The sequence below is a fragment of the Hyla sarda genome, chromosome 6 (assembly GCF_029499605.1).
Source record: "Hyla sarda isolate aHylSar1 chromosome 6, aHylSar1.hap1, whole genome shotgun sequence".
NCBI lineage: Eukaryota > Metazoa > Chordata > Amphibia > Anura > Hylidae > Hyla > Hyla sarda.
The window spans coordinates 252,802,348-252,829,425 of record NC_079194.1 but is presented as its reverse complement, the minus strand read 5'-3'; the positions used below and the strand labels follow the sequence as shown (position 1 = coordinate 252,829,425).

General features: G+C 42.4%; 1 protein-coding gene across 2 annotated transcripts; it reads right to left on the bottom strand.

The window, feature by feature from the left end:
• Positions 1-3,554: 3,554 nt before the first annotated feature.
• LOC130277731 (uncharacterized) lies at positions 3,555-25,650 on the bottom strand. Of its 2 annotated transcripts, none has more exons than XM_056528466.1 (2): positions 25,471-25,650; positions 3,555-7,489 (listed from the first exon to the last, which is right to left on the bottom strand). In XM_056528466.1, exon 2 carries the CDS (start codon positions 7,477-7,479, stop codon positions 3,925-3,927), a length of 3,555 nt encoding a protein of 1,184 aa, XP_056384441.1. In that variant the 5' UTR covers positions 7,480-7,489; positions 25,471-25,650; the 3' UTR covers positions 3,555-3,924. The 2 variants fall into 2 exon arrangements, with proteins under 2 accessions (XP_056384441.1, XP_056384440.1); XM_056528465.1 differs by lacking the exon at positions 25,471-25,650 and adding an exon at positions 18,774-18,865.
• Between the last annotated feature and the right edge of the window lie 1,428 nt (positions 25,651-27,078).

The following is a 27,078-nucleotide window of genomic DNA, read 5'->3' as shown; positions in this document are numbered from 1 at the left end:
AGCATTCCCACAGCCATGAGGACACTGCCGGCCTCTGGCTGAATCAGGGAAACTGCTACAGCCTTCTTAAAAGACCGGACTTACCATTGCTACTACTACCGCTGTATAAATTGAGACTGCCAGGTCTCTAACAGAGACATCTTTCTGCACACAAGCCAGGACTTTCATCTATAAAAAGGTACCATATATGCGAGTGTACATTTGAAGTCTGCAGTCCCCTATTCTGAAGCCCACCTATACCGCTGCATACGTGTGAGACAGAGGAGTCTCTAGAAGCGAGCTCTCTGCCTGGAGAGCGGGGATACTTGTTATATTGTTACATAATCTGCAGTCTATTACCATCATTGTACCTACTTTCAAATATATAGCATCGCTACATATATTGAGACGGCAGAGTCTCTAGTAGCGGGCTCCTATACAGAGAGCAGGGACATTATCTCCATACTGCAGACTTATGCTGTTACTGTTACCAATGGATATGTACTATTGCACAATTTCTCTACAATATCACCTTGGACTTTTATAACATTATAATCATTGCTGCCACATCCATTGGGATTATTTTTAAGAAGTGTGCAACCTATATACTATTTTAGGCTGGATATCCACAGACGTGTGGCTACTATTTATGTATTTTTAGAGTATTTTTTAGACTTTTTTTTTTTCTTTTTTTATTTTCCCACAAGGGCCCTGTGAGTCACGGCACACATTACATTTTGACCAAATTATATTAATACAATTATATAAAAATAAATTGTTTCAAAACCATTATTCAAGACCCTGAGACTCAATTCCTTTACTATTTATTCTGCTTATTTTGACACCGTGGGTATAGATGCCATTTGAGTTGCTCGGGTCATAGGTTACTAGCTTGATAAGAGCCTCTCCCACATTCTGTCTAGTTATCTACTTATTTTTCAGAACCAATTACCAAGTTTCTATATGGTCCCAACATACAATGGTCGTCCTGGAACCAATTAATATTGTAACTTGAGGGACCAAAGTATTAGGTACTGTTAGGAGAAAAACAAAACACCCAGCATTACAGAAAACAATGATTTATGCTGGAAAGCGGGATGCTACTGTCCCTCTTTTCCCAATCAAAATATCAGGCATTATGCACTGCGATGATACTTAGCTCTTCGCAGATTTACACATCCTCTCTAGCTACAGACCATGAAACAATTTTAATAAACTCATGCCATTCATGTTTCTATTACTCGAAAGACACGTTTTTAAATGCTCTTTAAATGCACCTAGACTCCAGGATACAGGCTTTGTTTCATGGACCACTTTGCAGCCACCCTTCAGGTAAAAGAACTGTAGCAGAATGTGCATAGCATCCACAAATCCATGTACACATTAAGCTTTATTGTAATTTCACACTAAATAACAGGTATAGGACCGAAATGCATTCATAGGAATTCTGTGTATATTTTACTGTGTAATCCCTGTTTTAAATATGGTACTACAATAAAGCTAATGTTTATGTGCTTTGATTGCTAAACCCATTTCACATTATGCTACTAATACTACTATCACATTATTTGCGCTGTGTTCAAAAAGTCTTTAGTCAGCCACCAATTGTGCAAGTTCTCCCACTTAAAAAGATGAGAGAGGCCTGTAATTTTCATCATAGGTATACCTAAAAAATGAGAGACATAGTGAAAAAAAAAATCCATAAAATCACATTGTCTGATTTTTAAAGAATTAATTTACAAATTATGGTGGAAAATAAATATTTGGTCACCTACAAATAAGCAAGATTTCTGGCTCTCACAGACATGTAACTTCTTTATGAGTATCCTCTTTCCTCCACTTGTTACCTGTATTAATGGCACCTGTTTGAACTTAATATAAAAGACATCTGTCCACAACCTCAAACAGTCACACTCCAAACGCCACTATTGCCAAGACCAAAGAGCTGTCAAAAAAGACACCAGACACAAAATTGTAGACCTGCGCCAGGCTGAAAAGAATGAATCTGCAATAGGAAAGCAGCTTGGTGTGAAGAAATCAACTGTGGGACCAATTATTAGAAAATGGAAAACATACAAGTCCACCGATAATGTTCCTCAATCTGGGACTCCACACAAGAGCTCACCCGTGATGTCAAAATGATCACAAGAACAGTGAGCAAAAATCCCAGAACCACATGGGGGGACCTAGTGAATGACCTGCAGAGAGCTGGGACAAAAGTAACAGAGGCTACCATCAGTAACATACTATGCCACCAGGGACTCAAATCATGCAGTGCCAGAGGTGTCCCCCTGCTTAAGCCAGTACATGTCCAGGCCCGTCTGAAGTTTGCTAGAGAGCATTTGGATGATCCAGAAGAGTATTGGGAGAATGTCATATGGTGAGATGAAACCAAAGTAGAACCGTTTGGTAAAAACTCAACACATCGTGTTTGGAGGAGAAAGAATACCGAGTTGCCTCCAAAGAACACCATACCTACTGTGAAGCATGGGGGTGGAAATATCATGCTTTGGGCCTGTTTTTCTGCTAAGGGACCAGGACGACTGATCCGTGTAAAGGAAAGAATGAATGGGGCCATGTATTGTAAGATTTTGAGTGGAAACCTCTTTCCATCAGCAAGGGCATTGAAGATGAAACGTGGCTGGGTCTTTCAGCATGACAATGATCCCAAACACACCGCCTGGGCAATGAAGGAGTGGCTTCGTAAAAGGCATTTCAAAGTTTTGGAGTGGCCTAGCCAGTCTCCAAATCTCAACCCAATAGAAAACCTTTGGAGGGAGTTGAAAGTCTGTGTTGTCCAGTGACAGCCCCAAAACATCACTGCTCTAGAGGAGATCTGCCTGGAGGAATGGGCCAAAATACCAGCAAGTGTGTGAAAACCTAGTGAAGACTTACAGAAAATGTTTGCCCTCTGTCATTGCCAACAAAGGGTATATAACAAAGTATTGAGATGAACTTTTGTTATTGACCAAATACTTATTTTCCACCATAATTTGCAAATAAATTCTTTAAAAATCAGACAGTGATTTTATAGATTTTTTTCTCATTATGTCTCTCATAGTTGAGGTATATACCTATGATGAAAATTACAGGCCTCTCATCTTTTTAAGTGGGAGAACTTGCACAATTGGTGGCTGACTAAATACCTTTTTCCCCACTGTATATACATTTCATAAATTAAAGGGGTATTCCAGGCAAAAACTTTTTTATATATATCAACTGGCTCCAGAAAGATAAACAGATTTGTAAATTACTTCAACTAAAAAATCTTAATCCTTTCAGTACTTTTGAGCTTCTGAAGTTAAGGTTGTTCTTTTCTGTCTAAGTGCTCTCTGATGACACCTGTCTCGGGAAACGCCCAGTTTAAAAAGAGGTTTGCTATGGGGATTCGCTTCTAAACTGGGCATTTCCCGGGACAGGTGTCATCAGAGAGGACTTAGAAAAGAACAACTTTAACTTCAGAAGCTCATAAGTACTGAAAGGATTAAGATTTTTAATAGACGTAATTTACAAATCTGTTTAACTTTCTGGAGCCAGTTGATATATAAAAAATATATATATATTTTTTTCGTGGATAACCCCTTTAAATATGAACTATTTGTTGACCACAATAGGACCCTTCCCAATCCAAAAAGAAAGGTCTAATTCCATATTAATCATCTATTAACCATAACAGAAATGAACAGTGAAAGTTCAGCTGCCTCTCCAAGCAAACCACGGAGGCACAATCTCTATTTATTAAAAAAAATAGCAATTTACAAAAAAAAAAGTACTTCAAAAGAACTTCTCTCATCCCCAGACTCATTTGTTCTAAACGGGGTGGCGATGGGACTTTTTGGTCAGTAGAATTTAGGAGTAAATGTCTATAAATGACCACCCAAAGAACGGTTTTAAAATCATCTCACATTTGTATGCTAAAATTGGTACTTTTCCATAACTGGAGGGTCACTGAAATGTTTTTTCCTCTTTGACAAGTGCTATGACATGATTCATAATGTCAAAAAGAAATTTTTGGCAAGTTGGTTTGTACAGCGCCTTCATAATCCATGACTTTTCACCTTTGGAGTCCTCCAATCTCTGTGTCATACTACCTAACGCATCTCGATTTGAAGCATTTCTCACCACTTCCTTCACCGTAAGGACATTTCTGTTATAGTCAAGGGCTGCAAGTTGTGTACGTGCAACCATAGAGTCCTTGAAGAAATGTAATGATTTTGGACGATATTTTAGGCATGTTCTGTTGTATATATCTAATTCTCCTGTGTGACAATGGAAGGACAGTTGTTTTAAGTCCTTTAATAAACTGGAACTTTCTACAATATTTTTGAGCTGTTCATGGGCGGCTGAACCTTTTTCCAACCAGTTTGTATTGTTAACCACTTCTTCTGGGAGAGGTGGATGATGACATGCTCTACAATCACCATCACCATCCCATTCATGAATATTGGTGACATGATGAATAACGGATTTCCATTTTTGGATTAACAAATCAGGGTTTTTACAACATGTACTAAAGCTCCACCAAAGATGGTTTCTGATGGCCTCCACCCATTGATATAAGATTTCACAGTCTTTATGTTTTGCTGCCATTAACACTTCATTACCAATTGATCTGGATAGGTGCCATAGATCTATTTGATGTATAATACCTGGATAACTGTCCTTTAGCATTTCTTGAATAGCAATACTCCTGCCAGTAACAATCATCTTCACATCAGCATTCATAGTTTGGAGTTCTCCCATAGACTTTTGGAATCCTATATTTTCTAGGCCTTCTAATGTCACTTGTGGAGTCACCGGCTCCACTGAAATTGAACAAATTTTTTTGCTGCCCACATCTATCAAAGAGTATGTAGAATAATTGGCAGAAAATCCAGGATTGTCTAGTTGTTGATCTCCTGCCAAGCTAAGTGGCCTTTCCAGGACACTTTGTATGACTGCTTTTTGTTCCTCCTTCCAATGATGACTGATGGTTGGAAACAGGTACATAGACTGATTTCTAGAATAGGTAGTTTTGTCTACTGATTTCAAATTAAGTAATTTAAACATATGTTGGGATTTTACAAAACTGGAACCACTGAAAAGCACTGCGGCAGATAACAGAACATTTCCCAAGGGTTCATATCCATGTCTTGGCTGGCTTTCCCACAGTAAACTTGTATGACCAGAACTGCACCGAGCTTCTACTGACAAATATGATCCAACAGTTTCCTTTCTGTATTGAGTGAGTGGTGACATACATTTTGTTTCTGATCTACACGGTATCATCATTATCAGTTTCTTAAGACAGGATTCAAACACAATATACTTTTCTTCTTCAACAAGATTTTCCACTGGTGAATCCAAGTCTTCGAAGACATATTTTACATCATCTTCCTCTTCTGCATCACTTGGAACTAAAAATGATTCATCCTCATCCTCACTTAGTTCATTGATATAGAACGAGGAAACATTTGAGTCCTCTGGTTCATCATCAGTCTGTATGGAAGATGTTTCCAATGGTGCTTGATTTCTGTAAAATTGGGCAAATTGTTCACATGTAATAGGTAAAATCCTTTCAATTTTGGGATTTTGGGATACGAGTTGAGAGATATCTTGTGAAAAACTAGAAGTTGAAAATTGATCGTCTTCTGTTTTAACATTAGGTTCTACTTTCATTGAACTGATGTAAAGATCTGGTATTGGAGAGGTACTTTTTAAGGGAATTGCTTGCCCCGCAGATGAGACATTTTCTCCTTTTATATAGAATGCTTGTTTTACATCTGAATCAGTAGCTAGAGATGCATCCATTTCAGAATCTGATAAGATTTCAACTTTAACAAGATTTAAATTAACAGTTTCCAAATCTTCACACAAATCATTGTCATTATCACTTCTTCTGGGAGGACTGGGGACATTAAATTTGATGTCTTCTGGGCTGACATCCGATATGTTTGAATTTGAGTCATAGATTGGGTTGCTTGGAACTATTAAGGTGCACATAATTTTGCGATGCTTAGTATTAATTTTAGTTTGTGTGTGTGCATTTCTTCTCAAATGCCAGTGGTCAGTGGAAACACAACAACTTTTTTTATTTGTAAAGAAATCAGTATTGACACCTTTGTCAACCATCAAAGGCTTCAGACAAGATGGTTGGCCTAATGGTGTGCTGTTTGCAACAAAATAAAGTTTACCTGTGTTAACAGATGTTTGGCTCACAGAATAGCTATGAGAAACACTTGGACCAGAAGAGGATGCCGCACTGGGTTCCAAATAAGCCATTTCCTCCAACTTTCTTTTCTTTGATGGTGGCAGACAATCAGGAATTACTGTTTGTGAAGTAGGTGTTTTAAAAGGAAAGTGGACAACAGACATTGGGGGTGGTTTTTGTGCTGAGCTAGATGTGGTTGGTGGCATCTGTGTCACAGAGCACACATTTTCAGAAACTGGAAAAACTTTTGTTGAGTATGGCTTTGTTTCACGAACAATGGCTAAAGCAATACTGCTTGGTGGAGTTGTCATAGTGTTGTAGGAAGACTTATCAATCGGAGAGGTAGAGATTATAGGACTTGGTGCTGGGGTTGAGGATATTATCGGACACGAAGATGTGGTGGAAGGTGGCATTTTGGTGCTTAAAGATGTAGTGTCTGGCCTGAGTTGTATAGCCAAAGGCAAGCTGGAATTTTTAGCAACACCAGTGTAAGATTTTTGCAGAAATGTGATAGGGGCTGAAGATATTTGCTGCAGGTTGGCAGGTGTTACCTGTTCCAGTTGCTCATTATCAGATGATGCTGCGATTTGCGAAATTGTAGATGTATTTTGCTGAACACACGATGGTGATGACGGTACTTTCAGAATGGATGAGGTAGAAGGTCTCAGTGCAGATGACTGCTGACTTACATCAGACAAGGCAGAATGATTTTGTGTGGCCTCAGACGTAGTGGGTACAACTGATTGAAAGGTTACTATTGAATTAGATTTATGGCTAATAGTGCCTGCTTCAAAAAAAACATGCTGAGGAACCACAGGAACTAAAGTCACTTGCTGAATAGTGGTTTGTGATACCTTTGAATATGAATGAACATCTGGAACCTCAGCCAGATATTCTTGTACTTTAACAAAACCAGATAGCTTTTGGTCCTCAGCAGGTGCAGAAGAATGAATATGTTGCTCACTAGAAGAGCTTGGTGGTCCTGACTCGGATAGTAAAGAGTTTGATGGTTCTCTAGCTGGTGATTTTTTAATAAATATAGTGGGAACGGCATCCTTTTTTAAAATTCTCCGATAACCATCATAGTGGTAATTGTCATGTGTAAAATGTAAGGAACACATTCTATATGAGTCGTATACTTTTCCTAAATAAACTTTTTCAACCATTTTGTCAATGTCTGTGTCATATTGTCCTGTCTGCTGCAGCCAAACTTTAATTCTTTCAGGTTCTTTTGGAAAACAATGAAGAATTATAGAAGGATCACGCTTCTTCCATGTACAAACGCAACCACGAACAACACAGGATGGCATGATGAGATGCCTATTGAAGATAAAAATAATACTGAGGTAAACCTTTACAGTGCATTATAGGTTAAGATATAGTCAAAACAAAACACAGCCCAAAAACAAAACTTGATTATATCAAAAAAGCTTTACTAAGCAATTTGGGCCTAGATGGTCTCCCTACCCTCACTATAAGGGTAGGGTCACACGTGCCAAATTTTGCTGCATATTTGTTGATGTGTATTTTCCTACCCATAAGGGTAAGCTCAAACATGTCGTATATTGCTCTGTTTTCTGCAGCAGATTTTGCTACCCAATGACTTCAACAGGTAGGAAAATATGTAGCAAAATATGGCATGTGACCCCACCCTTAAGGGGACTTCCTATGTGAATAGTTTACATACAACCAGATTAGTCACTTACTAATGTCAGTAGCCAAGATGCCCATGTAAGCCAATCTCACATGCAGTCAAATGTAGGGATCGACCGATTATCGTTTTGGCCGATGTTATCGGCCAATATCCAGGATTTTGGTCATTATCGTTATCGGCCGATAATCCGATAATGCCCCCCCCGCACCTGGGGAGGTTAATTACGGAACTTTAACCCCTTAACGACCACGGACGTGTCCTGTGTATGACCGCGAGCATCGGAACAGTGCTCGTTTCATACATGGCAGGTTCCGGGGACGCGCCCGTAATGGCCAACATCCGCGATTGCACGGATGTCCGCCATTAACCCCTCAGATGCCGTGATCAATACAGATCACGGCATCTGCGGCATTGCGGTGCTTTGAATGGATGATGGCAGCCGGAGGTCCGCTCACCTGGCTCCGGCCGTCTCCTGGGGTCTTCTACTCTGGTCTGCGATTGAGCAGACCAGAGCAGAAGATGGCCGATAATACTGATAAGTGCTGTGTCCTATACATAGCACTGAACAGTATTAGCAATTAGTATTGCTATAGATAGTCCCCTAGGGGGACATAACATTTTTTAAATAAAAGTTGAAAAAAAAATTAAAAATAAAAAGTAAAAAAAAAAATGTGAAAAATCCCCTCCCCCAATAAAAATAAAAATTATCAGTTTTTCCCATTTTAGCCCCAAAAAACATAAAACAAATGTTTTTATAAACATATTTGGTATCGCCGCGTGCGTAAATGTTTGTACTATCAAAATGTAAAAAGTCCAAAAATGCTGCTTTTTTGTCACATTTTATTTAAAAAAAATTATTAAAAATGATCTAAAAGTTTTATATATGCAAATGTGGTATCGATAAAAAGTACAGATGACGGCGCAAAAAATGAGCCCTCATACCGCCCTATATATGGAAAAATGAAAAAGTTATAGGTGGTCAAAATAGGGCGATTTTAGATTACTGATTTTATACAAAAAGTTTTAGATTTTTTTTAAGCGGTACAAAAATATAAAAGTATCTAGGCCATGGGTATCATTTTAATCGTATTGACCCACAGAATAAAGAACACATGTCATTTTTACCATAAAGTGTATAGTGTGAAAACAAAACCCTCCAAAATGCGCAAAATTGTTGTTTTCATTAAAATTTCCTCCCTAAAAAATTTTTTTAGGGGTTCGCCGTACATTTTATGGTAAAATGAGTGGCACCATTACAAAGAACAATTGGTCACGCAAAAAACAAGCCCTTATATGGGTCTGTAGATTGAAATATAAAGGAGTTATGGATTTTAGAAGGCGAGGAGGAAAAAAACAAAAACGCTAAAATAAAATTGGCCTGGTCCTTAACCTCTTAAAGGGGTATTCCGCCCCTAGACATCTTATTCCCTATCCAAAGGATAGGGGATAAGATGTCAGATCGCCGCGGTCCCGCTGCTGGGGACTCCTGGGATCCCCGCTGCGGCACCGCGCTATCATTACAGCACAGAGCGAGTTCGCTCTGCACGTAATGATGGGCGGTACAGGGGCTGGAGCATCGTTACATCACGGCTCCGCCCCTCGTGATGTCACAGCCCGCCCCTTTCAATACAAGTCTATGGGAGGGGGCGTGGCAGTCGTCACGCCCCCTCCCATAGACTTGCATTAAGGGGACGGGCCGTAATGTCACGAGGGGCAGCGCCATGACGTCACGATGCTCCGGCCCCTGTATCGCCCGTCATTACGCACAGAGCGAACTCGCTCTGTGCTGTAATGATAGCGCGGTGCCGCAGCGGGGATCCCGGGGGTCCCCAGCAGCGGGACCACGGCGATCTGACATCTTATCTCCTATCCTTTGGATAGGGGATAAGATGTCTAGGGGCGGAATACCCCTTTAAGGACTTAGGGCGTACCTAAGCCCGGTCCCGGTGTGAAAAACGGGGTCACGCCGTGACCCCACATCACGAACGATAGCCGGGACCCTGGGCTAAAAGCGTGTGGCACCGATCGTTGTGCCGCGTGCTGTTAACCCTTCAGACTCGGAGATCAAAGTTGACCGCCGCGTCTGAAAACGAAAGTAAACGGTTCCCGGCAGCTCAGTCAGGCTGATCAGGACATCGCGATAAAATCGCGATGTTCCGATCAGCTGGGACGCAGGCGGAGGTCTCCTTACCTCTCTCCGCGGCGTCTGATCGTCGATTGATTGCTCCAAGCCTGAGCTACAGGCTTGAGCAATCAAGCCCCTATCTGACCGATCCGTGCAAAGCTATGGCTTTGCAGGGATCAGCATAGGAGATCAGTGTGTGCAGTGTTATAGGTCCCTATGGGAGCTATAACACTGCAAAAAAAAAAAAAAAAGTGAAAAAAAAGTTTACAACGGTCATTTAACCCCTTCCCTATTTAAAGTTTGAATCATCCCCCTTTTCCCATAAAAAAAAAAAAAAAAACTGTGTAAATAAAAATAAACATATGTGGTATCGCCGCGTGCGAAAATGTCCGAACTATAAAAATATATAGTTAATTAAATTGCACGATTAATGGCGTGCGCGTAAAACAATTCCAAAGTCCAAAATAGTGTATTTTTGGTCACTTTTTATATAATGAAAAAATGAATAAAAAGCGATGAAAAAGTCAGATCAATACAAAAATGATACCGATAAAAACTTCAGAACACGGCGCAAAAAATTAGTCCTCATATCGGCCCGTACGCGGAAAAATAAAGTTATAGGGGTTAGAAGATGAGAATTTTTAGCATATAAATTTTCCTGCATGTAGTTAAGATTTTTTCCCGAAGTACGACAATATCCAACCTATATAAGTAAGGTATTATTTTTACCGAAAAATGCACTGTGTAGAAACAGAAGCCCCCAAAAGTTACAAAATGAAGTTTTTTCTTCAATTTTGTAGTACAATGATTTTTTTTTTAACGTTTCACCGTGGATTTTTTGGTAAAATGACTAATGTACTGCAAAGTAGAATTGGTGGCGCAAAAAATAAGCCATCATATGGAATTTTAGGTGCAAAATTGAAAGCGTTATGATTTTTAGAAGGTGATGAGGAAAAAATTTAAATGCAAAAACGGAAAAACGCTGAGTCCTTAACCCCTTAAGGACACAGGACGTCCGGGGACGTCCCCGCACCCTGGGCTTTAAGGACCAAGGACGTCCCCGGATGTCCTGGTGTTTCTCCGGTTTCTGCCGCGCGCCGGGCAGAGAGCGGAACGGCATTCCTGCTGAAATCCTTCAGCAGGCATGCCATGCAAATGCCGAGGGGGGTCCCGGGACCCCCGCATGTCGGCGATCGCTTGCGAAATCACGCAAGCGATCTTCGGCGATTCGGGTCACTTGTGACCCAATGACCTGGAAATAAATGGTGATAGGTTAAAAAAGTTAAATAAAAGTTAAAAAAAATAATTTTTTTTCTATTACTGTTCTACACTTTTTACACCAAGCACCACACAGTACATTCTTTCCCGCAGCGGAAATTAGGAAATTTTGGGGCCTCACGCTACATATGGGCCTGGTCAAAAAACCAAGAGCTCGTCATTACTGGAGCGGGGACGTCCTCTACCAGACCCCGCTTTACAGTATGGCGATGACACAGAACCGGTTCGAGGCGATTCGGAAATGCCTGCATTATGCAGATAATGCGGCATGTCCGCCCCGAGGTGATCCCGCCCATGACCGGCTTTACAAAGTGAGGCCGGTCATCGATCACTTTGGGGCCAAATTTTTGGAGGCGTACGTACCGCTCAGGGACCTCTCGGTAGATGAGTCTCTCATCAGTTTTAAGGGGAGACTCATCTTCCGCCAGTATCTTCCCTCGAAGCGGGCACGGTATGGCGTGAAACTCTACAAACTCTGCGAGAGTACCTCCGGGTACACTTGCAGGTTTAGAGTATATGAGGGACGAGATTCCCATATTGAACCCCCAGAATGTCCCCCCACTCTGGGTGTTAGCGGGAAACTCGTTTGGGACCTTGTGCACCCATTGCTGGATAAGGGTTTCCACATGTATGTGGATAACTTTTATACCAGCATCCCTCTGTTCAAATCCCTTTCCGCCAGATCCACATCAGCTTGTGGGACCGTGCGAAAGAACCAGAGAGGCCTCCCTCTAAATTTTGTTAAGATGCCTATCCCTAAGGGCGAGTCCCGTGGCCTGACCCATGATAACCTGTTGTTGGTGAAGTATAAGAGGGATGTCCTTATGCTCACCACTATTCATGGGAACGGCAGCACCCCTGTCCCTGTGCGAGGTACCGTGGGACCGGTCCTGAAGTCCGATTGAATTCTGGACTACAATCAGTATATGGGGGGAGTTGATCTCTCAGATCAAGTCCTCAAGCCATATAACGCCATGCGGAAAACACGGGCATGGTACAAAAAAGTTGCGGTCTACTTGGTACGGGTTGCCATGTACAACGCTTTTGTACTATCCCAGTACGCTGGCAACACAGGGACATTCCTCCAGCACCAAGAAGCCCTCCTAAGGTTCCTGATCTTTGCTGACCGGGAAAGATCAGCCCAGACTTCCCAAGGGTCTGGAGTTATAGGCACTAGGATCGTCCCAGGCCAACACTTTCCAGGTGACCTCCCCCCACTGGAAGGAAGGGGCGATCCCAGAAAAAATGCAGAGTGTGTTACAGGAAGGGGATGCGGAAGGACCCCAGGTATCAGTGTGACACTTGCCCAGATAATCCGGGCCTCTGCATAGGCTACTTCAGGGAGTATCACACTTCCATGGAGCACTAAATTTTCCCTTTTCATTTGAATTTTCCATAATTTGACCAATGTACCAAGTCCAGAGTACATTCCAAAATATAACCCCCATAAAGCACTAAATTGCCCAAAAAAAACTGAAAAAAAAAAACTGATAAGACCTCTGGGGGTGTTTTTTCAAAAATGGGTCATAGGTCACTGAGTCACTATCATCGAGGACTTTTTTATGTTGCCTCAAATGCGCAGCGCTCTCTCTCTCCACCTGACCGGGTGCACATTTGAGGCAACGGGTTAGGGATGGCCACACACACATCACATTCCCAGAATGATGACTCAGAGCATAGGGTTTGGGGAGGGCATATTTTTTGAGTTTTGGCTATGCTCTGGGTCATCATTCTGGGAACATATCCTGTTTTATTATTTTATGATTCATAGTTTTCTGGCCCACGGTACCCCATATTGCGGGCCTCTGTACCCCACCTGTCTACCCCAGTTACGGCCCGTTGTCCCCCATAGTGTTTCCCTATTTTAGGGCTCAGTGCTCCCCCTATTAACGCTCCTTGAGGGGGGGTCCCACATTCTGGCTGCTAAATAAGCTCAAGGCCCCCTGACTGATCTCCCACTCCAAGACCTGGTGTGCACCTGCGGAGCGTAAATCATCAAAAATTAAGGTATGTCCTTATTCCAAAGAAATGTATTTAAAAATTTTAGGGGGGTCTTTTCTGCTATTAACCCTTGTAAAAATATAAAATTTGGGGGTAAACCCACATTTTAGTGAAAAAAAACATTTTTTTTTTACATATGCAAAAGTCGTGAAACCCCTGTGGGGTATTAAGGCTTACTTTACCCCTTGTTACGTTCCTCAAGGGGTCTAGTTTCCAAAATGGTATGCCATGTGTTTTTTTTTTTTTTTTTTGCTGTCCTGGCACCATAGGGGCTTCCTAAATGCAACATGTCCCCCCCATTTCAGCAAAATTTGCAAATGTGACTCCGTCTCTTCTGAGCATTGTAGTTCACCCGTAGTGCACTTCAGGTCAACTTATGGGGTACCTCCATACTCAGAAGAGATGGGGTTACAAATTTTGGGGGGGTATTTTCTGCTATTATACCTTGCAAAAATTTGAAATTTGGGAGGAAACACATTTTAGTGAAAATGTTTTTTTTTTTTTTTTTTTTTTTTACATATGCAAAAGTCATGAAACCCCTGTGGGGTATTAAGGCTCACTTTATTCCTTGTTACATTCCTCAAGGGGTCTAGTTTCCAAAATGGTATGCCATGTGTTTTTTTTTTTTTGCTGTTCTGGCACCATAGGGGCTTCCTAAATGCAACATGCCCCCCAAAAACCATTTCAGAAAAACGTACTCTCAAATCCCCTTGTCACTCCTTCGCTTCTGAGCTCTCTACTGCGCCCGCCGAACACTTTATATAGACATATGAGGCATGTGCTTACTCGAGAGAAATTGGGCTACAAATACAAGTATACATTTTCCACCCCATGTAAAAATTCAAAAATTGGGTCTACAAGAACATGCAAGTGTAAAAAATGAAGATTGTGAATTTTCTCCTCCACTTTGCTGCTATTCCTGTGAAGCACCTAAAGGGTTAAAATGCTGACTGAATGTCATTTTGAATACTTTGGGGGGGGGGGTGCAGTTTTTATAATGGGGTCTTTTATGAGGTATTTCTAATATGAAGACCCTTCAAATCCACTTCAAACCTGAACTGGTCCCTGAAAAATTGTGAGTTTGAAAATTTTGTGAAAAATTAGAAAATTGCTGCTGAACTTTGAAGCCCTCTGGTGACTTCCAAAAGTAAAAACTCGTAAATTTTATGATGCAAACATAAAGTAGACATATTGGAAATGTGAATAAAAAAAAAAAAAACATTATTTGGCATATCCATTTTCCTTACAAGCAGAGAGCTTCAAAGTTAGAAAAATGCAAAATTTTCTATTTTTTCATCAAATTTTGGGATTTTTCACCAAGAAAGGATGCAAGTTACCACAAAAATTTACCATGTTAAAGTAGAATATGTCACGAAAAAACAATCTCGGAATCAGAATGATAACTAAAAGCATTCCAGAGTAATTAATGTTTAAAGTGACAGTGGACAGATGTTCAAAAAACGCTCTGGTCCTAAGGTGTAAAATGGCCTGGTCCTTAACCCCTTAAGGACGCAGGACGTAAATGTACGTCCTGGTGCGGTGGTACTTAACGCACCAGGACGTACATTTACGTCCTGTGCATAAAAGCGGGCATCGGAGCGATGCCCGTGTCATGCGCGGCTGATCGCAGCCAGGCACTCGCCGGTAATGGCCGACGCCCGCGATCTCGCGGGCGTCCGCCCTTAACCCCTCAGGTGCCGGGATCAATACAGATTCCGGCATCTGCGGCAGTGCGCGATTTGAATGAATGATCGGATCGCTGCTGCGGGGATCCGATCATTCAGAACGCCGCACGGAGGTCCCCTCACCTTCCTCCTTCCGGCTCCCTGCGTCTTCTGCTCTGGTCTGAGATCGAGCAGACCAGAGCAGAAGATGACCGATAACACTGATCTGTTCTATGTCCTATACATAGAACAGATCAGTATTAGCAATTATGGTATTGCTATGAATAGTCCCCTATGGGGACTATTCAGGTGTAAAAAAAAAATGTAAAAGTAAAAAAAATGTGAAAAATCCCCTCCCCCCATAAAAAGTAAAACGTCCGTTTTTTCCTATTTTACCCCCAAAAAGCGTAAAAAATTAATTTTATAGACATATTTGGTATCGCCGCGTGCGTAAATGTCCAAACTATTAAAATAAAATGATAATTATCCCGTACGGTAAACGGCGTGAACGAAAAAAAAAAAGTCCAAAATTGCTACTTTTTTAATACATTTTATTAAAAAAAAAAATTATAAAAAATTTATTAAAAGTTTTTTATATGCAAATGTGGTATAAAAAAAAAGTACAGATCATGGCGCAAAAAATGAGCCCCCATACCGCCGCTTATACGGAAAAATAAAATAGTTAGAGGTCATCAAAATAAAGGGATTATAAACATACTAATTTGGTTAAAAAGTTTGTGATTTTTTTTAAGGACAACAATAAAGTATGTAATAATGGGTATCATTATAATCGTATTGACCCTCAGAATAAAGAACACACGTAATTTTTACCATAAATTGTACGGCGTGAAAACTAAGCCTTCCAAAATTTGCAAAATTGCGTTTTTCTTTTTAATTTCCCCACAAAAATAGTGTTTTTTGAATTGGGTGACTTGGCCCTTCATAAAGTTGAACGTCAACTGCTTTATGCCAAACAGAGGTTTTATGAAAAGGGCAATAAGGCCCATACAATGCTGGCTAGACGTTTAAGGGATCGTGCGGCTGCTCAGTCTCCTTTTGCCCTGAAGGATGCTGCGGGGACACTACACTATCATCCTAACACCATCTCCCGCCTCCTCCATGATTATTACTCCAAGTTGTACTCTTTACCCTCACAACTCCCCTCGGATCCGGGAGAACGTGACGCTGTGTTGGAGACGTTCCTATCCAGGTGCAGCCTTCCGACTCTCTCTGCGTCTGACAGGGAGTCCCTGAACGCTCCCATTGTATTGGAAGAACTCACTGAAGTTCTCAAGTCTCTCCCATCTGGGCGCTCTCCAGGACCTGACTGATTTACCTATTTATACTATAAAACCTACTCGTCTGTCCTTCTTCCTCGACTGGTCCCCCTGTTCAATTCTTTTCTACGGGGGGAGGGGATTCCGCAGTCCTTTTTACATTCCTTGATTACGCTGATTCCTAAACCTAATAAAGACCCACATGATTGCTCCAGCTTTAGGCCCATAGCCCTGTTGAACTCGGATCTGAAGTTGTTCTCTAAGATTTTGGCAGCTCGTCTCTGTTGTTTCCTCCCCGCCCTTATTCATAAGGACCAAGTGGGTTTCATCCCCTGTCGTCAGGGAGGCGATAATACTAGAAGGGTTGTCAATCTTATAGATATTGTTAACAAGCGACCTGAACAGGCTTTAATATTAAGCTTGGATGCCGAAAAGGCTTTTGATAGATTGGTCTGGCCATTCATGTTCGCTACTCTTCAGAAATTTGGGATCACTGGTGACTTCCTCACTGCGCTGCGGGGTCTCTACTCCTCCCCTACTGCCTCTCTCAAGCTCCCGACTGACTCCTCCCCTCCCTTTACCCTTTATAACGGCACTAGACAGGGATGTCCGTTGTCCCCACTGATTTTTGCCCTTTGCATAGAGCCGCTGGCGGCTCTGATCTGGGGGAGTTCGGATGTCTCTGGAATCTCCCTTCATGGGAAGACCTTTAAGATTTGCCTTTTTGCAGATGACGTTTTACTTACCCTCACTAACCCTCTCTTGTCCTTACCTGCGCTGTACAAACTCTTGCATGAGTATGGCTTGGTATCGGGCTATAAGGTCAACCTTTCTAAATCTAAAGCAATGTCTGTAAATCTCCCACCCTCTCTGGTCTCCCTACTCCGTTCTAACTATTCTTTCCGCTGGTCTCCCTCTGCCATTAAATATCTTGGAGTCTCCATCACCCCTACATATGCCTCGCTCTATTCTGTAAATTTCCCTACTTTGTTCAGAGAGCTACGTTCTTTGCTAGAAAAATGGAGATCGCAATCCATATCCTTTTTCGGGCGAATCGCTTCGGTTAAAATGACCATCCTTCCTAAATTACTTTACTTTTTCGAAACGTTACCGGTTCCGTTGGCTACGCTACGGTCCTTTCAGTCGGCTATTTTCCGGTTCATTTGGGACGCTAAAAGACATAGGCTCCCTATGACGGTCATGATGGCGAACCGAGTTTCTGGAGGCCTGGGGGTCCCAGATGTCACAAAATATTATTGGGCCGCACACCTCCGTCACCTAGCTGCATGGTCTTTGCTTATAGTAAATGGATGGAACTTGAAAAATTATGGTTGGCGCCTGTCCATCCTAATTCTTTCCTATGGTCCTTCCCGCTTCCGTCCCCTGCATGCACCCTTTTAGGTCCTATGTCTTTCACGAGATATGTCTGGACTTATTGTTCCAGACGATTCCGACTCCTGTCCTCTTTCTCCCCAATGCAGTCTTTTCTCTACCACCCTGACTTCCCTCCTGGAAGCACCTCACTTATGGTTCGGGAATGGGGCTCGAGAGGTTTGTTCTGCTGGGCTGATGTGGTAAATCCTATTACTCGGACTCTTCTGTCTTTTGATGACCTGAAATCTCGTTGGGAACTCCCTGCCTCTGCGTTCACTCACTATACCCAGCTCCGACATTACCTATCCTCTAGTGGTATCGCTCCCTACGAGTTTTGAGAGGTTGTGTAGGAGTGGGCCACAGACGAAGGGACTACTCTCAAGTATTTACTCCCTTTTAATCTCCCCCGTGGACGGAACCCTCCCCTCCCACCGTTATATGGGTCGCTGGGAGGAAGTCCTTAACACTTCTATTACAATCCCACAGTGGAGGGTAATTTGGGATAGGGCTTCTCGGGCCTCCATATGTACAGCTTACAAAGAGACACAATACAAATTGCTTATGGGTTGGTACCATACCCCTGTCCTTCTCAACAAATTGAACCCTGATATTCCCCCGCAATGTTGGCGATGTGGTGTGGGACTGGGGGACACTTACCATATATTCTGGTCCTGTCCGCTGATCTCTCAATTTTGGGTAATGGTGCAGCGGCTTATCCGTGACATATTGGGAGTTGGGGTGCCCCTAGACCCTTTAATCTATCTCTTACATTTGTCAACTAGGGCCTTGTCTGGTCGGCCATTTAAGTTATTTCTACACATCGTCCTGGCAGCGAAAACTCTCATTGCAAAACATTGGAAACAGACTCCCCCCCCCCCCGTCTGAGGGTGAACTCCTGGCCCGGGTCCGTGAAATTCACTCTATGGAATCTATTACTGCCTCTTTGAATAACACTATCTCACAATTTCTTTCGGTATGGGACCCATGGGACAGATTCACGGACAGGCAACCTCCTTGATCTTTTAGCTCCTTTTGGACCTTTTCCTCTCTTCTTGCTTCTCTCAACCCACTTTCTTATTTCTCTGTACGTTTCCTTTTCTGTTCCCTCGCCCCTCTGTTTGACATTGTTGTCTTAGTCACCCTCTCCACCCCCCCCCCCTCATGTCTAGGACTATTTGATCCAAATGTGCGGTTGTTAACTATTGCATTACTGTGTCACAGTTGTGATTACCTGACTTGATTGTTGTGATTTGGATTATTACTTGCTTGCATTTCTCAATTACTGTGGGGTACGTCACCCCGATCATTCCTACTGGTGTGTATTTTTCTGTCTGAATATAATAAAAATTTACAGTTGAAAAAAAAAAAATAGTGTTTTTTCGTTGCGCCAAACATTTTATGATATAACAAGTTATGTCATTACAAAGGACAACTGGTCGCGCAAAAAACAAGCCCTCATACTAGTCTGTGGATGAAAATATAAAAGTTATGATTTTTAGAAGGCGAGGAGGAAAAAATGAAAACGTAAAAATTAAATTGTCTGAGTCCTTAAGGCCAAAATGGGCTGAGTCCTTAAGGGGTTAAGGGGTACTCCGGTGAAAAACTCCCCCCCCCCCATCAACTGGTTCCAGAAAGTGAAACAGATTTGTAAATTACTTCTATTAAAAAAATCTTAATCCTTCCTGTACTTATTAGCTGCTGAATACTACAGTGGAAATTATTTTCCGTTTGAAACAAAGAGCTCTCTGTTGACATCTCTGTTCATTTTAGGAACTGTCCAGAGTAAAAGGAAATCCCCATAGCAAACATATGCTGTTCTGGACAGTTCCTAAAATGGACAGAGATGTCAGCAAAGAGCACTGTGGTCATGATGTCAGCAGACAGCTCTGTGTTTCAAAAAGAAAAGAATTTCCGCTGTAGTATTCAGCAGCTAATAAGTAGAGGAAGGATTAAGATTTTTTTAACAGAAGTAATTTACAAATCTGTTTAACTTTCTGGCACCAGTTGATTTAAAAAAAAAAAAGTTTTTCACCGGAGTACCCCTTTAAGGTGAAAATGGGCTTGATCCTTAACAGGTTAAAGGACGAAAGCTCGGTGGCAACCAAACCAAAAAAATGTATGTGACCCGTGTATGGGCTCCTGTCCACCCACACTATAACCCAGTGTATTGGGTTTAGTGTGGGTGAACTAGCTGACAGTTTTCCTTTAAATTTATTGAAAAGGGAAAACTAAAATAATGCATTAACATTCGCCAGCCTTCTTAGGTATGATTAAGCAAGATGGAAAAAGAGATTGGCAATATATATATTTTATTGGAATACAAAATGTGCACATTAAAATAAAGTGGAGGATGCTATAGTCCTTTAGGTGCCTCCCCTGGCAATCATCTGAGATATCTGGGAGTCTGATCAGCTTTTTCTGGTAAACAGCATGAGGTAGACAGGTAAACGTAGCACAGGCTCCAAATATTACCAATTTACAGACCATTACTATGACTTTAATAAAAAAAATTACTTTAGTTCTTATGTTTAGCAGTTTAGTTCAAAGAAATGATGCACTGGAGTCGGGCAAGGTACAAACAAAAGTAATTAAAGGGGTACACCGGTGGAAAACTTTTTTTTTTTTTTTTTTTAATCAACTAGTGCCAGAAAGTTAAACAAATTTGTAAAAGACTTCTATTAAAAAATCTTAATCCTTCCAGTACTTATTAGCTGCTGAATCCTACAGAGGAAATTATTTTCTTTTTGGAACACAGAGCTCTCTGCTGAATCACGAGCACAGTGCTCTCTGCTGACATCTCTGTCCATTTAAGGAACTGTCCAGAGTAGGCATCGACAGATATTGATTTTTTTTAGAGCCGATACCCTGTGAACTTTCAGGATGATAGCCGATAACTTATACCGATATGTCATGTGCCCCCACATATAATGCCCCCCTGTCATATACTACCCCGTCCTGTGCCCCCCACATATAATGCCCCATGTCCTGTGTTCCTCACATATAATGCCCCCCTGACATGTGCCCCTCACTTATAATTTGCCCTTTTCTGTGCAAGTTTTGCATAATTCCCCTGTACCATAGCAGCTCTCTGTCTCCTTTCTCACACGCTGCTCCGTTCTTGCAGTGGGAGTGAGAGCCGCGGGGGTGTGATCTCCGGGCACCAGCGCGATGATGTGATGTTATAGCGCCGGCCTGCCATGGATGGCGTCCCCGCGGCTCTCACTCCCACTGCAAGAATGGAGCAGCGTGTGAGAAAGGTGAGTGAGTGGGACAGCTGACAGCTCCACCATGCTGTCAGCTTGTCAGGGAGGGGAAGCAGAGCAGCGCTGGACGCATTATTAGCCGATAACTTTCAAATTCGTGAATATCGGCCGATAATGTCGGCCAATCCGATAATCGGTCGATCCCTTGTCCAGAGCAGCATATGTTTGCTGTAGGGATTTTCTCCTACTCTGGACAGTTCTTAAAATGGACAGAGATGTCAGCAGAGAGCACTGTGCTCGTGATATCAGCAGAGAGCTCTGTGTTCCAAAAAGAAAAGAAATTCCTCTGTAGTATTCAGCAGCTAATAAGTACTGGAAGGATTAAGATTTTTTTAATAGAAGTAATCTACAAATCTGTTTAACTTTCTGGCACCAGTTGATTTGAAAAAAAAAAAAAGTTTTCCACCGGAGTACCCCTTTAACCCCTTAAGGACCCTCGAAGAACACGTACGTCATGAAACCCTGGTAATTAAGGACCCATGACGTAAGCGTACGTCATGGAGAATTCTGGTCCCGGCCGCGCACCGGACGGGGATCGGACCGGGAAATCATTCAGCAGGCATTCCGTGTTCAAACACTCAGGGGGGTCATAAGACCCCCCCCCCATGTCGGCGATCAGTGCAAATCGCAAGTGAATTCACACTTGCGATTTGCGCGATTCCGGGTCATTACGGGTCTATGGTGACCCGGAATATAAGGGGGATCGCAGTTGTCCAAGACACCGATGATCCCCCTGAAGGGATAGGAGTGAGGTGGCAGGGGTGCCACCCCTCCTATCCCTGCTATTGGTCGTTTAGACGCGACGACCAATAGCAGATCGGGGGGGCTCCTTTCGGTTTCCCTGTTCTGCCCACCCACAATAGGGGGGCAGGACGGGGAAACAGACAGGGACCGGCACCGAAGGTCACTTACCGATCTGCAGAGGCTGCAGGCGGCGGTGATCGGCAGGCGGCGATGTCGTGCGGCTGGCTCCCTGGATCCTACGGAAGCCGGCGAGTTGCAAAGCAACATCTGGAGGGCTACAGTTTGAGACCACTATACAGTGGTCTCTAAACAGTAGACCTCCAGATGTTGCAAAACTACAACTACCAGCATGCCCAGACAGCTGTTTGCGCATGCTGGGATTTGTAGTTTTGCAACATCTGTAGCCGCAGCGCAAATTCCTAGCGGGAAACTCACCGTAACCCGCCAGTGCGAATGTACCCTAAAAACACTACACTAACACAAACACTACATATACACCCCCTTTCACTGTGTCTCCCCCCCCAAATAAAAACGAAAAACGTATTGTATGGCATTATTTCCAAAATGGAGCCTCCAGCTGTTGCAAAACAACAACTCCCAGCATTTCCGGACAGCCACTGACTGTCCAGGCATGGTGGGAGTTTAGCAACACCTGGAGGCACCCTGTTTGGGAATCACTGGCATAGAATACCCCTATGTCCACCCCTATGCAATCCCTAATTTAGTCCTCAAATGCGCATGGAGCTCTCACACTTCAGAGCCCTGTCATATTTCAAGTAAACAGTTTAGGGCCACATATGGGGTATTTCCGTACTAGAGAATTTGCACTACAAATTTTGTGAAGGAAGGATTGTCTGGCACCAGGTATGCTCTAAAAGATCACTTTTATTCATGCTAGCAAGGAAACAGACATCATAGGACAGTGGTATTTAGATTACCACAGTCCTGTGATGTCTGTTTCCTTGCTATGGCATGAATAAAAGTGATCTTTTAGAGCATACCTGGTGCCGGACAATCCTTCCTTTTCATACGCTGTTGAAGCCGGGGCGGGACCGGCGGGTCCGTGGAAGCACAGGTGTGTTGGGGGATCTGCCTCCGAAGGTGAGCGGACACTGTTGCATTTGGACGTCTACAAATTTTGGGGGGCTTTTTCTCCTTTTACCCCTTATGAAAAGGAAAAGTTGGGGGCTACACCAGCTTGTTACCGAGTAAAAAAAATGAAAATTTGTACACTAACATGCTGGTGTTGCCCCATACTTTCATATTTTCACAAGCGTTAAAAGGAAAAAAAGACCCCCAAAATTTGTAAGGCAATTTCTCCTGAGTACGGAAATACCCCATATGTGGGCATAAAATGCTCTGCGGACGCACAACAAGGCTCAGGAGTGAGAGTGCACTATTTACATTTGAGGCCTAAATTGGGGATTTGGACAGGGGTGGCTGATTTACAGCATTTCTGACATAAAAGCAAAAAAAGAAATACCCACATGTGACCCCATTTTGGAAACTACACCCCTCAAGGAATGTAACAAGGGGTATAGTGTGTCTTAACACCCCACGGGTGTTTAATGAAAATTCTTCAAAGTTGGATGGAAAAATGAAAAAAATAAAATAAAATTCACAAAAATGGTGGTGTTACGCTAAATTTTTCATTTTCACAAGGGAAATTAGGAAAGAAAAAAAAATTTGTAACCCCATTTCTTCTGAGTAAGAACATACCCCATGTGTGGATGTAAAGTGCTCTGCGGGCGAACTACAATGCTCAGAAGAGAAGGAGCGCCATTGGGCTTTTGAAGAGAAAATTTGTCCGGAATTGAAGGCCACGTGTGCTTACAAACCCCCCCCCATAGTGCCAGAAAAAAATGGACCCCCCCCCCAACGTGACCCCATTTTGGAAACTACACCCCTCACGTAATGTAATAAGGGGTACAGTGAGCATTTACGCCCCACAGGTGTCTGACAGATTTTTGGAACAGTGGTCCGTGAAAATGAAAAATGTAATTTTTCATTTGCACAGCCCACTGTTCCAAAGATTTGTCAAATGCCAGTGGGGTGTAAATACTCACTGCACCCCTTATTAAATTCTGGGAGGGGTGTAGTTTCCAAAATAGGGTCACATGTGGGGGGGGGGTCCACTTTTCTGGCACCGCGGGGGACTTTGTAAACACACATGGCCCCTGACTTCCATTCCAAACATTTTTTTTTTCCAAAAGCTCAATGGCACTCCTCTTCTGAGCATTGTAGTGCACCAGCAGAGCCCTTGACGTCCACACATGGGTTATTTCCATACTCAGAAGAGATGGGGTTACAAATTTTGGGGGGCTTTTTCTCCTAAATTTAAGGGAAAACTAGCACTTTAGAGAAAAAAAAATAATTTACACATCCAACTTTAACGAAAAGTCCTCAAACACCTGTGGGGTGCTAAGGCTCACTCAGCCCCTTGTTACGTGCCTTGAGGGGTGTAGTTTCCAAAATAGTATGCCATGTGGGTTATTTTTTTGCTGTCCTGGGACCATAGGGGCTTCCTAAATGGGACATGCCCCCCAAAAACCATTTCAGCAAAATTTGCTTTTCAAAAGCCAAATGTGACTCCATCTCTTCTGATAATTGTAGTTCGCCCGCAGAGCATTTTACGTCCTAACATGGGGTATTTCCATACTCAGAACAGATGGGGTTATACATTTTGGGGGGCATTTTCTCCAATCCCTTGTAAAAATTTAAAATTTAAGGGAAAACTAGCACTTATCTTTTACACATCTGACTTTAACGAAAAGTCGTCAAACACCTGTGGGGTGTTAAGGCTCACTCGACCCCTTGTTACGTGCCTTGAAGGGTGTACTTTCCAAAATGGTATGCCATGTGTTTTTTTTTTTTGCTGTTCTGGCACCATAGGCGCTTCCTAAATGTGACATGCAACCCAAAAACATTTCAGAAAAACTCATTTCAAAATCCCATTGCCGCTCCTTCCCTTTTGAGCCCTCTACTGCGCCCGCCGAGCACTTGACATACACATATGAGGTATTTTCTGACTCGAGAGAAATTGGGTTACACATTTTAGGAAGAATTGTCTCATTTTACCCCTTGTAAAAATTCAATAACTGGGTCTACAAGAACATAACAGTGTAAAAAATGAAGATTTTGAATTTTCTCCTTCAATTTGCTGCTATTCCTGTGAAACACCTAAAGGGTTAACAAACCTTTTGAATGTCATTTTGAAGACTTTGAGGGGTGCAGTTTTTTTTTTTTAATCATTTATGGGGTATTTCAAAACAGAACTGGTCCTTGAAAAATTTCGATTTTGAAAGCCCTCTGATGTCTTACAAAAGTAAAAAAAAGTCAACTTTATGATGTAAATATAAAAGTAGACATATTGTATATGTGAATCAATATATAATTTATTTGGAATATTCATTTTCCTTATAAGCAGAAAAAAAGATGCTAAACACAAGACATGTGCTTTGTTTACCAGAGAGGGGGAAATGTAAATTAATGACTGTAGGAGAAAACGCTGCACCTAGAGCGCAATGCATTGTGGGGGAAAACAAAACTGCCTGACTCCAAAGAACGTACCAAGAAAAAACCACCACATGAATATACATTGAGATTGACTTACAGGTAACTTACGGGCAGGGAGGTTTGTCAACCAAAACAATTGCTAGTAAACTCCCCCTAAAAAAAATCTGTTCTGTTAAACTTCACTGAATTTCTGAAAACCGCTTTTAACCACCATAGAAGTTACACAATATATGTAGGAATAGCAAGTACGGAAACTAGTCCTACAGGCAGTGTGCACTGCGCCCTATCCCTTCACCACCACCAGGAACACATGACATCATCTCATCCTCCTCTATATACACAGGGAAGAGGACAGATTGCTCGGCCATACATAAGAACACATCACACCATCATCCCGCCAGTTACCTCAGCACACTGCGCCGCCTACACTTCTCATAACCACTTCAGCTTCTCTGACGTCATCAGCCGCCGACGGCGCAGCTGAGGTAAATTACCTCAATCCGTAGAAAACTTAGAGCGCATGCGCAGCACTACGCTGTCAGAGTAGGGCTACCGTAGGTAGCGCTAAGAGTGTAGCAGTGCGCATGCGCAGTTGTCTACATCACCTGCCCGTGATATAGTTTTCTCCAATCTGTGGAAAGCGCCATGCGCATGCGCGAGCTCACGCTATTAGCGTACGCTACGCTAATTGCGCAGTAGTTGTAGCGTAGACTCGCGCATGCGTATGGCGTTTTTCACAGATTGGAAAAGACCTGCGCAGCTTTCCTCCACTACGCAATTAGCGTAGCGAGGCTAGCGTAAATTAGCTAGAGTAGGTAGCGTAGTGTAGAAGACGGGGAGAGGGAAACAAGCGTAGGGTTAGCGTAGAGTAACATTAGTGTAGCATAGCTAGCTTAGATTGTAACGTAGTTAGCGTAGTTTAGGTTTTAAAGTAAAGAGACAACAACTCCCAGCATGCCAAGGCATGCTGGGAGTTGTAGTTTAGCTTATATTACATTGAAGGGACCACAACTCTCAGCATGCCCAGACAGCTAAAGGCTTTCCAGGCATGCTGGGAGTTGTAGTTTTACACAGGTATAGAGTAGTTAGCGTAGTGTTAGCGCAATTTTAGCATAGTTAGTGTAGCGTTAGCGCAATTTTAACGTATTTAGTGTAGCTTAGTGTTAGCGCAATTTTAGCGTATTTAGTGTAGTGTAGTGTTAGCTCAGTTTTAGCGTATTTAGTGTAGTGTAGTGTTAGTGCAGTTTTAGCGTATTTAGTGTAGCTTAGTGTTAGCGCAGTTTTATCTTATTTAGCGTAGTGTAGTGTTAGCGCAGGTTTAGCGTATTTAGCTTAGTGTAGTGTTAGCGCAGGTTAAGCGTATTTAGCGTAGTGTAGTGTTAGCGCAGGTTTAGCGTATTTAGCGTAGCGTAGTGTTAGCGCATGTTTAGCGTATTTAGCATAGTTTAGTGTTAGCGCAGGTTTAGCATATTTAGTGTAGCTTAGTGTTAGCGCAGTTTTAGCGCAGTTTTAGCGTATTTAGCGTAGCTTAGTGTTAGCGCAGGTTTAGCGTATTTAGCGTAGTTTAGTGTTAGCGCAGTTTTAGCGTATTTAGCATAGTGTAGTGTTAGCGCAGGTTTAGCGCATTTAGCGTAGTGTAGTGTTAGCGCAGGTTTAGCGTATTTAGCATAGTTTAGTGTTAGCGCAGTTTTAGCGTATTTAGCGTAGCTTACTGTTCGCGCAGTTTTAGCGTATTTAGCGTAGCTTAATGTTAGCGCAGGTTTAGCGTATTTAGCGTAGTTTAGTGTTAGCGCAGTTTTAGCGTATTTACTGTAGTGTTCTGTTAGCGCAGTTTTAGCGTATTTATCGTAGCTTACTGTTAGCGCAGTTTTAGCGTATTTAGCGTAGCTTACTGTTAGCGCAGTTTTAGCGTATTTAGCGTAGCTTAGTGTTAGCGCAGGTTTAGCGTATTTAGCGTAGTTTAGTGTTAGTGCAGTTTTAGCGTATTTAGCGTAGCTTACTGTTAGCGCAGTC